Source organism: Schistocerca serialis, chromosome 5, assembly GCF_023864345.2.
Source record: "Schistocerca serialis cubense isolate TAMUIC-IGC-003099 chromosome 5, iqSchSeri2.2, whole genome shotgun sequence".
In the NCBI taxonomy this organism is placed as follows: Eukaryota; Metazoa; Arthropoda; class Insecta; order Orthoptera; family Acrididae; genus Schistocerca; species Schistocerca serialis.
The window spans coordinates 348,753,775-348,769,246 of NC_064642.1; the positions used below are offsets into that span (position 1 = coordinate 348,753,775).

At 40.7% G+C, this 15,472-nt stretch overlaps 1 protein-coding gene across 3 annotated transcripts in view; it reads left to right on the top strand.

Moving 5' to 3' along the window:
• Positions 1–15,472, top strand: part of LOC126481132 (laminin subunit gamma-1-like) — a 338,089-nt gene that overhangs the window by 272,254 nt on the left and 50,363 nt on the right. For all 3 annotated transcript variants that reach the window (XR_007587516.1, XM_050104679.1, XM_050104680.1), the window contains exons 17-18: positions 2,592–2,796; positions 13,756–13,993. Coding sequence is in view for 2 of the 3 variants with exons in the window: in XM_050104679.1 (XP_049960636.1) it covers positions 2,592–2,796; positions 13,756–13,993 (443 nt within the window). In the remaining variant the exon portion in view is untranslated. The remainder of the gene's footprint in view (positions 1–2,591; positions 2,797–13,755; positions 13,994–15,472) is intronic.

The window sequence follows — 15,472 nt, forward strand, 5'->3', positions numbered from 1 at the left end:
TTGCAGTACTGTTATGGATGGTACACATGCAGATGTGTCTAGCCACATGATTGTGGACAAAGAAAATAGTTCTGTGATCACAGTGCCTCTATAAGTGGTGTGCACCCTGTGAAATGAAAAAGAGGGAGGGTGCAGATGTGGCTGTGAGTGGAGGGTGCACTACAAGTGCCGAAGTGCATGAAAGGGAAAGGATGAACCACAAGAGGATTGGCAGCCATTGTGAGCAAAGGCTGACAATGAGTATGGGGCACAGAAGTGCCTAAGAGACACAGAAGGCATGGAAGAGATCCCAAAGGACTAGTGGATATACTGCAACAGCAGAAAATTGTTAGGCAGCATTAGCAGCTATGCCAGTGGATGGTGCATGCTTGGATGTGTCTAGACGCATGATCGCAGATGAAGAAAATAATTTGGTGATCACAGTACCACCGCAGGTGGTGCATGCACATTGTAGCAGGAAACTGGTACCTTTGACAGGAAAACGCCTGCATCCCAGCCACTAGACAAGCCACAAGATGTGGAGGCAATGTTGATGGATTGTAGTGGCCTGGCTGGGGCTGGCTACAATATCATGGATAATATAATAAGAATTCAGTAGTAATGGACTGTGTGAGTATGGAGAATGCACTAAAATAATGTGTGCATATTATTAGTGTAGAGAACATGAGGACAAGGTTAGACTAACAATCATTTTTCCATTGCTCCACATGTGAATGGAATGAGAAGAAGCCCTAATAATTGTATAATTGGAAATGTCCCCTCATCATACAAATCATAGTGATTTGTATAGTATGTAGATGTTGATTCCCCTGTATTTTTAAACAGGAAGAATTTATCAGTTATCATATAGATGAGTGCATGCCGTTAACATAGCAGGACATTTTATAATTCCATACAGAAATAAAATGAGAAAAAAGAAGACAAGCAAAACTAACAGTTGGTTTCCTTCTCACTCTGTCCTGCTGTTACCACCTTTATCTTGAGTTTCTTAGCAAGTTCCTGCCTAACCCTGTATTACACTTCTGACAATTAAAACCGCAACATCAGGAAGCAAAGCAAAAATAACATTTTAGTGTATACATATCACAGTAGGAAGAACACTTGGTTAAATATATTTTAGAGTATACAAATGTGCAATTTTGTACACAGAGCTGTCAACTGTAGCTCACAACTGGTCAAATGCAGTTGGATGATAGATATGGATACATCATTCCCTTCTGCTTCAGTTCTTTGATACAGTTTAGAAGTTTTAGTGGCTGACGAGTAGTGGTGTGCCAGTCTTTCAGCAACCCATGGTCAGTTGTTTTCAGTGGGTGAGAGATCTGTAAAGCATGCTGGCCATGGTAACAATCAAACACCCTCTGTACCAAGGTAGGTCGGGACAGCATAGGTATTGAGTGGTCTTGGATTATTTTATTGAAAGGTAATGTCCTGGTGACCTCGAAGAGCAAGGATATCCACTGGCCTTATCACATCAGAAATATAGCAGCTGCTTTCCAAATTACCATTTACATAAACCAGAAGTGACTCTGTTGTGTAATGGATGGCATCCCATGCTATCACACTAGTTGCCTGGCCCATACGACAGTGACAGATGGAATCTGGCTTCCTCCTATAGTCCTCCACATGTCATGCCAATGTCATATTTGTTGCATGCCATCTTCATTTTGTAGCAGTTTCAGTAACCAGCAGTATAGTTCTGTTTGTTGGCAACTTTTGTTCACGGATCTTACTCACATGATGAATCATTATTGCTGGTGATGACAAAACGCTAACCGTGCTAGCTACAGAGATGAGAGAGAGCAGGCATCATTTAAACTATATGCCAAGACCAATAGGTAGATATAGTTTGTATCAGAATTTCTAATTTCTGTAAATAAATATTTGCTGCAGTGTTTAAGACTGTGTATAATGCTGAGCTGGAAGGACTATTACCAAATAAGGCTTTTGAGCTAGAGAATGTCAAACAAGTACCATATACACTAATATTCCCCATACCTTAGAATTAGTTATATTATGTTAAAAATATGTTAATAATCTTGTATTTTCTGTGAATGAAAGTTTTAAGATTTACAAGGAAGTCTGAGGTACAAGGGTAAGTCAATAAGAAACTGCTGTTATGGTTGTAATAATGCATACTGATAATTGCAGAAAAGAGTGGTACAGTCACTGCTGAGACTCATCCAAGCCCTCTATTTATTTACAGCTTCTTGGTAATTGGAACTCTTACCTTTGTTTGGTTTTTGCCTTTTGTCTGGAGATTCTTTCCTGTGTAGACTATTTTATACCTGATAATATCTGCAGCTTCAAATAGGAAACATTAAATACTAATATAAATCAATGGCAATCATATTTATGGGCCCATGAGGTTAGTTCTGCAATTTTGCTTTCCTGTGATGATGATATATCATGTCATGTTCACAATAAAAATCTTTGTGTGTTCACTTTCCAAGCATAGGGGCATTTCAGTTAAATCTAGCTTTCACGATGTCATTATTTCCTCCAAATAGTTGTTATGAAGTTACCTTTTTCATATTCACAGATTAATTTTAATTTAAATGAATAAAATTCATTTCATTTTAAATTTGCAGCAATGAGAATGAAAAGCTGAAAGCTGAAACTGAAGTAGCAGTCAGTAAAATGGAATTAACAAAAGCTGTAACAGATGATTCAGTTGATAAAGTAAATGATGCATATAGCACAGCTCTTAATAATCATATTGAGATATCGAGTCTTAATTTTCCAGAAATGGATCTGGTAAAAATACAGTTAGATGCTACAACAACAGTTGCACAGGTAATTAACTTTGCTTCCCATTGTTCTAGTTTTATGTGATTGTAGAAATATAAACATAATAGAGATGAAAAAAATTAGAATAAAATTATATACTCGATACATGCCAAAATTGGAACAATTGATACAGGGCCAAGTAGTAAGGTGAAATTGAGAAGTTGATGAATCTTGAGCTTGCTCATTTGAGACTTATTTAATGGTACTTTAAAGTAATGCAAGAGAGGATAAGTAAAAAAAAGTGGAAGTGTGAAAGGAAAGAGAAAATGAGAACTCAATATTAAGATAAACATACAAGGCGTACAGGAGCAATAGTGGAATGTAATAGGTAAGGTTCAGATTGTGAATAATAACCTTAAACATCCAGTGATCTAATCAGATAAAATGCAAATCCAAGAACCAAAACAAAAGTGAAAAAATTGAAAATATATATATATATATATATATATATATATATATATATATATATATATATATATATATATATATATATATAAAAAGAAAGATGATGAAACTTACCAAACAAAAGCGCTGGCAGGTCGATAGACACACAAACAAACACAAACATACACACAAAATTCTAGCTTTCGCAACCAATGGTTGCCTCGTCAGGAAAGAGGGAAGGAGAAGGAAAGACAAAAGGATATGGGTTTTAAGGGAGAGGGTAAGGAGTCATTCCAATCCCGGGAGCGGAAAGACTTACCTTAGGGGGAAAAAAGGACAGGTATACACTCGCACACACACACATATCCATCCGGATATATATATAAAAAAAATAGAGGGAAACATTACACGTGGGAAAAATTATATATAAAAACAAAGATGAGGTGACTTACCGAACGAAAGTGCTGGCAGGTCGATAGACACACAAACATACACACAATGATTGGAATGACTCCTTACCCTCTCCCTTAAAACCCACTTCCTTTCGTCTTCCCCTCTCCTTCCCTCTTTCCTGATGAGGTAACAGTTTGTTGCGAAAGCTTGAATTTTGTGTGTATGTTTGTGTTTGTTTGTGTGTCTATCGACCTGCCAGCGCTTTCGTTCGGTAAGTCACCTCATCTTTGTTTTTATATATATATATATAAAAAGAGAGAACAGGGCGAGAAATACACTGATTTGCCAAAACATTATAATCACCTGCTTAATAGTGTGTTAGTCCACCTTTGGAATCCAAATCAGCAATTATTTTGCATGGCTTGGATTTGACAAATCTTTGGTAGATTTCTGGATGCGTGTGGCCCCAGATTTCTATGTACAGGTTACACAGTTCCTGTAAATTATGGGTTTGTGGATTGTGAGCATAGAGCTTGTGCTCGATAGCATCCTAGATATATTGCATCAAGTTCAGATAAGGCAAATTTGGCGGCCAAGACATCAATATGAGTTCACTAACATGCCTCTGTAGCACAATCGAGGCCGTGTGACAGACATTTATTCTATTGAAAGATGCCATCATGATCAGGGAACACGTCAAGTGTGAAGGGATTCAGATGGTCCCCAATAATGGTCATACAGTCCACAGCTATCATAATATCTCCACATGACCCTAAAAATGCTGACACCCCTCCCCCACCCAAATCTTGCATCCATAGTGCATAGCATGTTCTGAAAAGTCGTTCACCTCATGTATCCAGACATGACCATTGATGTGAAGTAACAAGAAATGTGATTCATCCAATCAGGTGACACATTTCCATTGATCCATGATTAATTCTTTATGATTTCGTCACTGCAGTTGTAAATAACAATGTTGTGGGGTCAGCATAGGAACATGGAGGGGTCGTCTGCTAGAGAGCCCCATGTTCGAGCCTGTGCTGAGAACAGTGTTCTCTGGAACACTTGTGTCTGCACCATTTTTGCACTTCATTGTCAAATCTGCCACAAGTTGCTACCTACACTACTTTAAATAATGGGTAAGCCTCTGTACTCCCTTTTCAGTGATGAAGCATGGATGTCCTACACCATATTACCTACCCATGGCTTCATGGTCCTCCAGCCACATTCCATAGATGCTCATGAAAGTAGCATGCATACTGGCTGACCAGCTTGTTTCCAAGGTTCTCATCCCAAGGTGCAAACATTCTCTTTTCCTCAGTCTTCTGCAACATGAAAATATTATTCGAATCAATTAAGACACTTTTTTCGATGTCAGTGCTACACTGTTTTAAATGTCCTCCACCTTTTGCTGATGTAATTCAGACTTTTCAAGGTGGCATGTTTGGATATATGTTCTATTCATGTGATAAGTCCAAATATTTTTCATTTACTCAAGGACTGAAAGAGAAATATACACCTACATCAGTTCTTCTTGCCCTTTACTCATAAGCTATGCAGTATGAATTATCAGTAGGTGACACATGCATTGAGCTCAAGTGTCATAACAAGGAAATGCTTCTCAGTATGCATAGGCATTACTCCAGAAAGCTCAACCAGTCACAAAAACAACTGAAATGCCATTTTCAGATGAATCTGAAACACTTGCTACCACATCAGAGGAGCTGAAAGGGACAGTTGACTTTTATGTTGGAGGCAACACTCAGTTTATTTCTTGATTGTACAAGCACTGGTCTTTAGTAGCTAGGGAGTAATGTTGAGAAGCAACAGGAGCTGCTAGTACATAATACTCTCAGTGCATGCAGAACAATAAATGGAGAATTTTTGGTTGGAGTACACTACTGATGTAAATCCTACATTCAATTGAGGCTACTTCCAGGCCTAGATATTTCTTGCTATGCTGGAGTATATACACTTTTCTTAATTGCACTTAGAGTCACTATGTTGAAGTACTTCAAAAAACACTTTAAGTGTATCAAAATGTTTTCTGTTGTTGATCTAGTGTCAGTTGTGTCATCATGATAGTTAGTGCTTTAACATATCCATTGAATTAGCTGTTCTTGGTATTGCTGATAATATCAAGGGCACCACTCACTTAGAATAGCAAATTATTGTATCAAAATAAGTCAAATAGTGTATTGATTACCACCATTGCCTTGGATTCTTAGTTCAGGGATAACTGTAGGTGTGTTCAATCAGAAGAATTAACCTTCGGGTAATTATGTTCATCAACTTTTTAGGCAGGGAATCGAAGAAGTGTATACTTCTGATTAGGCATTTATAGATGCTTTGCAATTTGTGCAAATGCACAAAGATACATTTGGCTTTTGCACCACCACTAGTTGTGTAATCTCATTGACTAGAACAGGCATTACTACTTGTTCCTGAAGACGACATAGTTCAGCTTGCAAGTCTTCTCGTAATGCAAAATGAATTGGTCGAGGTTGATAGAAATTAGGTATGGCTGAAGACTTCATATTGATGTGTAGCATGAAGTCTTCAAGTATTGGCTTAAAAAGTGAAACAAAACTGTTATAAAGTGTGTCTGGAGCTTTATAAGGTATGGAATCTGGCACAGTATAACATAGTCTTTAATTTGGAATCCAAATGTAATGGAACCATCCAAAATAAGGACATTAACAGCTGTAGGTAAAGCTACCGTGTGGAGAATTATTCTGGGAAAAATTTTATTGTATTCAGAAGATTCTGTGGTGTGACATTGTAAGATATCAACTAATTATTATAATATAACAGTCATCCTCTCACTTTGTTGTAAAGAATGCTGCATTTAGGTCTACATTGAAGGCAATCTCAGACTTCTTAACAGGAAGCTGTAACTGTCATAATTATTTCTAACACAGTCACTGGGCACATTTAGAAAACTGCTGTGATTCGCCAATCTTTCAAAGTGCCGCCGTGCAGTTATGCCTGTCCTCTACATGTGGTGCTGTCTGCCAGCCATGCAGCAGCAGCACCACCTAAGCGGCCAGCCAGCCAGCGGACGCTAGACTCGGACTCAGTTATGATTTGACTGTTAAAGTGACACACGTCTTACTCTGTTTACTTGATCTGTAACTTTCATGTATTGTGTCGTCCTTGAAATATATTTGTTCAGCTTGAAGTTATAACAATTGACGATGAGATAGTGAATTTTTCTTTTTCATTGTTGACCCAAGTGTTTCCATGGCTACTTTAGAGTAACTATTGCAAGGTCTCATAGAACAGCAAATGCTTCTCACAAATGTGATTCGTGATTTCGTTGTCTCTACCTCCTTTTCCTCCTTATGACGAGACGGCGGAAGACTGGTCCGATTACAAAAACATCTTCGACAGCACTTCTTGGCATATCATGTTGTGGATGACCAAACATGTAAGTCTCTGTTCCTTTCATGAATTTCAACTCAAATGTATCGGTTGTTGTCGCAATTGGCTCCTTTGAAAGATCCTGCGTCTTTGTCCTTTGCCGAAATGTGCTCCCTTCTGTCCATCTATTTTCAAAAGCATACGCATGTGGTACCCTCTCGTGTTGCCTTTTATCATTGTCAAAACCAACCAAATCAATCCTATCGCGCTTGGGCTGCTGAACTTCACGGCCGCAGTAGAAAGTGTCAATTTGTTACTGAAGTTCACAAAGAATCCTACACCGATTCCATGGTACGGGATGCTATTATCCAGTTGGCGCCCAGCAAAGAAGTTAGGCAACGTGCCCTTCAGTTGGCAAATCCGACTCTAGATGAAGTCCTATCCATCGCTCACTCTTTTGAAATTTCTCACACTGCTGGAGCGCAAATAGAGGCATGGCGTGACATTGGGGAAATATAACTTCTGTGCACTGTTGACGAAGCATGTGGCGTGTCCCCGCCAGCCGACGTGGCTGCAGTATGCTCCAAAGTGCAGCCTCGGCCTAACCGTAAACAAACCTCTAAGAAACTGCAGCAAAACCCATGGCATCTTCCTTCATGTCCACGGTGTTTTACGAAACATTCACACGAGGATTGTCCACAACATTGGGCAATGTGTCACAAATGCAAAAAAAAAGGGTCATATGTCATCTGTTTGCAAATCCAACCGCATACATGATGTTCATGAACATGGCGCTGATTCTGATTCTGTGTTGTCTGTCAATTGTACTTCTTCCCTTTCAGGGAAGTTATTCCTCACTGTCCAAATACTTGGTCGAGATGTTCACATGCAGGTGGATACTGGTTCTGCTGCCACTATCATCAATTCTCAGACGTATCTTCAGTTGGGTTCTCCAATCCTGTCACCTGTCACTAGGCAATTACGGACTTACAATAAACAGAAGATTTCTCTATTGGGACAATTTGATGCTGAGGTATCTTACAAATCTGCGGTTCGCACTGTTCCCATATTTGTGGTCGACCATAGTAAATGCAGAGAATCTTTTTGGTTTCAGTGCCTTTTGTGTTTTTGGGTTCTCCATAGATGACCCTGTCAATATCGTCTCTGATGCTATTCCTTATGCTCAATTGGATTCCTTGACGACGACATCTTCGTCCCTTTTTTCTCCTGGGTTAGGCCGTGCAAACAACTTTGAAGCTCATATCACGCTCAAACCCACTGCTCAGCCTAAGATTTTTTGGGCTTGGCCCATTCCTGTGGCCCTTCGTGATCAGGTCAGATGGGAGCTGGATCGTCTACTGCTTCAGGGGTCTTGCTTCCTGTCACTTCCAGTGAGTGGTCCTCTCCTGTCGTTGTCATTGCTAAGACAAATGGTGATATTCAGCTCTGTGGCGATTTCAAAGCCACTGTAAATGCCCAATCCCTTATCGACATTTACCATATGCCTCTACCTGAAGAATTGTTCACTAAACTTGCTGGAGACCAGTATTTTTCTAAACTTGACCTGTCAGAAGCTTATCATCAACGCCCTCTCAACAGCGCTTCCCGGCAGTTTCTGGTCCTTAACATGCCTTTCGGCCTCTATCAATACCAATGATTGCAATTCAGGGTTGCCAGCACCCCTGCTCTCTTTCAGCGATTCTTGGAACAATTATTGCTCCCTGTCCCTGGGTGTATCAATTACATGGACGACATTGTTGTCACTGGTTCCACCTCTGAAGAACATCTTCAGAATCTCCGCACACTTTTTCATGTCTTACAGACTGCCGGTCTTAAGTGTAATCTTCAGACATCAAAATTTTTTCAGGCGTCTATCATGTACTTCTGGTTTCAGCTCTCTTGGGATGGTATTCGTCTGCTTCAGCAAACTGTCGCTGCGATCAATGCCCTTCCTCACCCTACATCTGTTAAGGAACTGCAGGTCTTCTTGGGGAAAATAGCATACTATCACAGGTTTTTACCGTCTGCTGCTTCGGTGGCTCAGCCGTTGCATCGCCTGTTGCATAAAAACATGCCTTTTTACTGGTCCGCATCATGCGATGCGGCTTTCCAGAAATTGAAGACTAAGCTGAAACAGGCCCCGTGCCCAGCTACTTATCGACCTGACCAACATCTTGTTCTTGCCACGGACACCTCTCAATACGGGGTTGGTGCAGTCCTTGCGCACTGTTTTTCTGACGGTTCTCAACAACCCATTGCTTATGCCTCCAAAACGCTCACGGATGCCCAACAAAAGTATTCTCAAATTGAAAAAGAAGCTTTGGCCATAATTTATGCTCTTCATAAGTTTGGTGTTTTTCTCTATGGATCCAAATTTCATGTTGTTACAGATCACAAACCACCTGTTTCCTTATTCCATCCAGCAACATCATTTCCCGACAAGACTGCACACCACCTCCAGCGTTGGGCTATTTACTTGTCTCTTTTCAATTATGAGATTCATTTCCGGCCAACAGCTCAACATGCAAATGCTGATACTCTGTCTCACCTTCACATGGGTCCTGATCTGGCATTTGATAAGGACGAACTTTTGTGTTTCCACCTGGATGTTGCCGAGCAGCGGGTTGTGGATGGGTTCCCCATCACTGGGGACCAGTTGGCGGCTGCTGCGGGTTGTGACCCTACGCTTTCCCGGGTTTTACGCTGTATTCAGAAGGGTTGGCCAGATTGTCCGTCCCCTAAAACTTCTGATCCATTGCGGAACTACTACGCTTTGCGTTACCGCCTCATGGCTAGGGATGGTGTTATCCTCCTTTCCACCAAAAATGCTTCGCTGCATGTTGTGGTACCTGCGTCTTTGCATGCTTCAGTCTTGCGCCTCCTTCAGCAGGGGCACTGGGGTCTCTCTCGCACAAAATCTCTGGCGCACCGTCATGTGTACTGGCCTGCCATCGACTCTGAATCGCACACATGGTCGCTGCCTGCGGCCCTTGTGCGTCAAAGGCCGCCACCCCGAAGTCATCTTTGTCACTGTGGCCTTCGCCTGAGAAGCCCTGGGAGAGTATTCATGCTGACTTCGCAGGACCTTTTTTAGGTACTTATTGGCTTCTTGTTATTGACGCCTACTCTAACTTTCCTTTCATTGTCCATTGCACGTCGCCTACTGCCGCGGCAACCACCAATGCTCTAGCTTGCATTTTCTCTTTGGAAGGCCTTCCCTCTACTCTTGTTACTGATAATGGTCCACAATTTGCCTCTTCCGATTTTGTGGATTTTTGTGCCTGTCGCAGAGTCATGCATGTCAAGGCCCCTCCGTTCCATCCACAGTCGAACGGTGAGGCTGTACGACTGGTCTGCACATTTAAGGCTCAGATGAGGAAACTCCTGACTTCTTCTGCTGCTGATGATGCGCTTCTCCAATTTCTAGCTTCTTACCGTTTCACCCCCATGGGTGACCACAGCCCGGCTGAGCTCATACATGGCCGACAGCCCCGCACGCTACTTCATCTTCTGCGGCCTTCCACCTCACGGCTGCGGGTGCCTTCGCTTGGCCAGTTCACCGCCGGTGACTTTGTATGGTATGGGGATATGGCAGGCAGCCAAAATGAAGTCCTGGCCACATCTTACGACACCGTGGCCAATGCCTGTATGAAATCCAGACTGACACTGGTGTTGCAGTGTGTCATTCAGACCAGATTCGCCCTCGTGTGCCGGCAACTCCTGTTCCAGATGCCGCTACACCACCTTCGGCTCTACCTGACACTCAGGATCCTGGAGTCTCTCATTACTCACAATGCAGTCCTCTCACCATCATATCAGTGCCAGCACAAGAACTGACGCCTACAGGAGACATGCCCATGCAGGAACCAGATGACCACCATCTGTAGGAGCAACCCTACTCGCCTCCTTCTTCTATGGATGTGGACACATCGCCCGTGTCTCCTGTTATAAGAACCAGACTTGCCACAACGGGCAGATTGGTGCATGGGGCCCCAGCAGATTCGACCCCCACGTCTCCTGTCATCTCGGCCCATTATCATCGAGGACACTTCTGTCTGTACAGGAAGCCTCCTCCTCAAGACTTTACGGCCAGTCAAACAACACCTATGGATGTTAGCAATCTACAGACCACCTCCATCAAGACCTGTGCAAAAACTTCAAAGAGGGGAGAAGTGTTGTGACTCGCCAATCTTTCAAAGTGCCGCCGCGCAGTTACGCGCGTCCTCTACATGCAGCGCTGTCTGCCAGCCATGCAGCAGCAGCGCCACCTAAGCGGCCAGCCAGCCAGCGGCTGCTAGACTTGGACTCAGTTATGATTTGACTGTTAAAGTGACACATGTCTTACTCTGTTCACTTGATCTGTGACTTTCATGTATTGCATCGTCCTTGAAATATATTTGTCCAACTTGAAGTTATAACAAAAACCTCATCATTGAGTGTGATGCATATATTTTACAAAGATACATTCACAGGGCTGGAGTAGCTACAGAATAATCCCAAGCAGAAATCCAAACCACTAATATGTCACCCACTAATACACTGTTCTTTTTTAACGAGAACACAGCTAGTCCAAGCCTATATCTGATGATTTTTCCAAGATATTCACAGACAGTACCAAATCCTTGGCCAAAGTCATAGTGATGAATAAGTATTCACCCCAAGTGTAGTTGAAGCACAACATGTTAGTAATCGTCATATATTTTTAATGCTGCATGACTGCCTAGGGGTCTTCCCCCTCCATGAAAAACATGACCCACCATGATACCACCGCCTTTGAATTTTACTGTTGGCATTACACACACTGGCAGATGACATTCACCGGGCATTCGCCATACCCATACCCTGCCATCGGATCGCCATATTATGTACCATGATTTGTCACCCCACACAACGTTTTTCATTGTTCAATCATCCAATGTTTACAATCCTTACACCAAGCGAGGTGTCTTTGGCATTTACCGGTATGATGTGTGGCTTATGAGCAGCCACTTAACCTTGAAATCCAAGTTTTCTCATCTCCCACCTAATTTTCATAGTACTTGCAGTGGATTGTGACGCAGTTTCAAATTCCTGTGTGATGGTCTGGATAGATGTCTGCCTATTACACATTATAACCCTCTTCAACTGTCAGCAGTCTCTGTCAGTCAACAGACGAGCTTGGCCTGTATGCTTTTGTGCTGTACATGTCCCTTCACATTTCCACTTCACTATCACATTGGAAACAGTAGACCTAGGGATGTTTAGGAGTGTGGAAATGTACATACAGACATATGACACAAGTGACACCCCATCACCTGACCACATTCGAAGTTCCTGAGTTCAGTGAAGTGCCTCAGTCTGCTCTCTCATGATGTCTAATGACTACTGAGGTTGCTGATATGAAGTACCTGGCAGTAGATGGCAGCACAATGCACCTAATATGAAAAACATATGTTTGTTGGGGGTGTCCGGATACTTTTGATCACATAGTGTACCTACCTGGAGTTTTTATTGTTTGATTTTGCCATTACAGATTGACTGCTTTAGGATAAACATTAGCTTTCATATAAACAAAGTTACTATAATAGCCTTAGTCAGTGGCAGCCCTCCAAGATTAGAATATGTACATTTAATATACAGCACTGAATCAGGTAGACTACTTTCTGTAGTTTTTTGTATCTTATTTAAACACAGTATCTGTGAATAAGGTGTGCAGAAGTGGACTTGTGAATCTTATGATAAGACAAGTGATTTTTTTAACGTGGAAGATTAGCCTAACTTTACCATGGCTATCCCCTAGTACTTCTTGTGCTGAGTGTTGTTGCTTGTTTTATAGCTGTACAAATCATGTACACAAGACAGACTGAATGAAATATGTAAAATGTGTATATACATAAACACTTAACAGAAATGGGCCACTAGTTTCAATCAGCAAAATTTATAAATGTACGTGGTAGCTGTGGAAGGTGAGAGCACACACTTTTTAGTCGAACGTATTGATATGATCTTTGTTTGTTCAAATGCACATACCATGTTGAAATCAGATGACTGTTTCCTTCTAGGAAGCATGTCCTACTGAAGTGATCAGATGTATGCACTTTTTCTGAAAATGCTGGACATCAACATAAGATAAACTGATATTATATCACCAGCAAAAGAAATGATTGGTGCCCTGAACATAAGATAGGAATGTGTTGAGAATGGTCTGGAGGTGACAATTAACAGAAACATAAATTGCACCAGCAGTAGATTTAAAGGAGTTTGAGAACCTGAACAACTGAACAGCCATGCTTCTTCATCTGTCTCTGCTACCCATTTTCTATTTATGCTTTACTACATCAGTAACTTCAGTTCAAAGCAATTTATATGTCTCTTGATTATAACAGAGTCAGAGCAGTGATCCTCCCTTACAGAGCTCATAGCTGTTGAAAAGGAGATCATAGAAGTAGAGGAAAGGTATTGTTGCTTTCATGTTCACTAATTTATTTCTGAAAGCATTAAGAATTAAATATTTTTGTGATGATTCCACTGTTACATAATTTCTCATATTCAGAGACTATGATAATATGACAACCTAATCTGTTAATGACTTATCACAGAGGGGAATTAATTGAGACATTCTGTTCATAAATCCAATGTTTGCTGAATTTATCTCATATTCTGTGTCACTCTTAGACCAATATTTTACAGTTTATCTATTGCAGTGTTATACTGATTTTTGCCAAAACTTTTATTAAAGTGTAGTGTTGTACCTAGTTGGCATTGTTAAGGAGGCAGTCTGTAACTGCTTTTTGTCAGTAAATTGAAATATTGCATATTATTATAAATAAATTTTCAATTTTATAGGCTTCAGCAATCATTAGTGTTGCTATGGAAATGTGGGATGAAAACAGAGAATTATATAATAGCACAGCTGAAAATATTTCAAAATCAAATAATTTGCTGAAACTTGTGGCTGGAAAGCAAACACTGGTTAACAGTATATACGAAGAAATACAGGAAATTAATGCCAATGTTGATAGTACTATTGAACTAGCATCTTCAACATACAAAGAAGTTGCTGATGCACACAAAAATATTCAAGGTAAAATAAATTTTGTTAGTCAAGAACACCATACTGTACATTCTGATTAAATTTATATACTGGTTTGAAATGGACATCATTTAAGAAGTGCTCTGTTTCTTATGTCTGAGCAGCAATAACTCTCAGTTTTATATGTGGATTACACCTGGATACAGCACTGACTGTGTAACACAACAGTAAAATCATAGGACATTTCTGAAATGCATGGATGATCCTATAATTTGGCATAATATCATCATACTACTTTGTCTGAATAAATGTGGGCAACAACTATGTTTTGTTTTCATGTGATTTCCTCTTCTATATGTACATATCACCTTTACAAGCTGCCTTACAGTATTTGGCAGAGAGAACATCTGATAGCTCTCTGTCTTCTCCCTGTTCACTGTTCCAGTCATGAATGGCACACAAGGAAGAATGATTCTTGGTAAACCACCATATGAGCTTTAATTTCTCTGCTTTTCTCATTATGGCCATTTCATGAGACTTTTGTAGGAAAAGGTAATGTGTTGGCTGACTATTCTTATGATTTAATTCGAACCTATTTACAAATATGATGAATATTGTCCTAGCTCTTTCAAATAGCTCTGATGTTGTTACAGGTATCAACAGAAGTTAGATCAGATCACCCCCTTGCCATCTTGTTGTCATAGTCATGATATTCTTTTTTGAGGATAATAACTTACAGTTATGTAGAATTTTGTTCACTAATTTGTTACTGAGGGTGAAAGATGGGTTCATCAGTTGATACCAGAAACTGAACAATAATCAAAGCTGTAGGTAGCAAGCAGTGGGCCTGCACCAAAAAAGGTGAAATTTATTTCATTTGACAAAACAGTTACAGCCAGAGTTTTCTGGGTTGCAAAAAGGATTCTTATTTTTAGATATTTTGAAAAGGCTGAAATCACAGTTCTGCATGAGCCTCCTGGCAAATTAGATAAAAGTAATATACAAGAAGAGGCCTGGACTGCAAAAGAGAATCACCATCCATTAAGACTAAGGCACCTGCCCACAAAAGTGCTTTGGGAAAGGGGAATCTGAAGTGCATATTGTTGGCACATGCATTTTGTTCAACAGATTTTGCATCCTCTGTCTTCCGCTTATTTGCACACGTAAAGGGATTTGTGGCTGGAAAAAAATCTCAGTCACTTGAAAAGTTTAAGGCTTCCATAGGCAAAACACACTACAGATATTCCTGAATTTCAGTTTATAATATAAATGGACAGTTGAAAAAATCTACTAACCAAGCAGTGGTAGGGGAAAACACACACACACACACACACACACACACACACACACACACACACACAAAAGAGTTTAACTTTTACAAGCTTTTGGACCTAGTGGGGAAAGGGGTACAGTTTAGAAAAGTCGCCCAGAACCCCGTGTCAGGGGAGACTTACCAAATGGGATGAGGAGAGAAGACTAATTGTTGGGGACTCTTCACCTTTCCATTATACCATTAATCAGTAACACAAA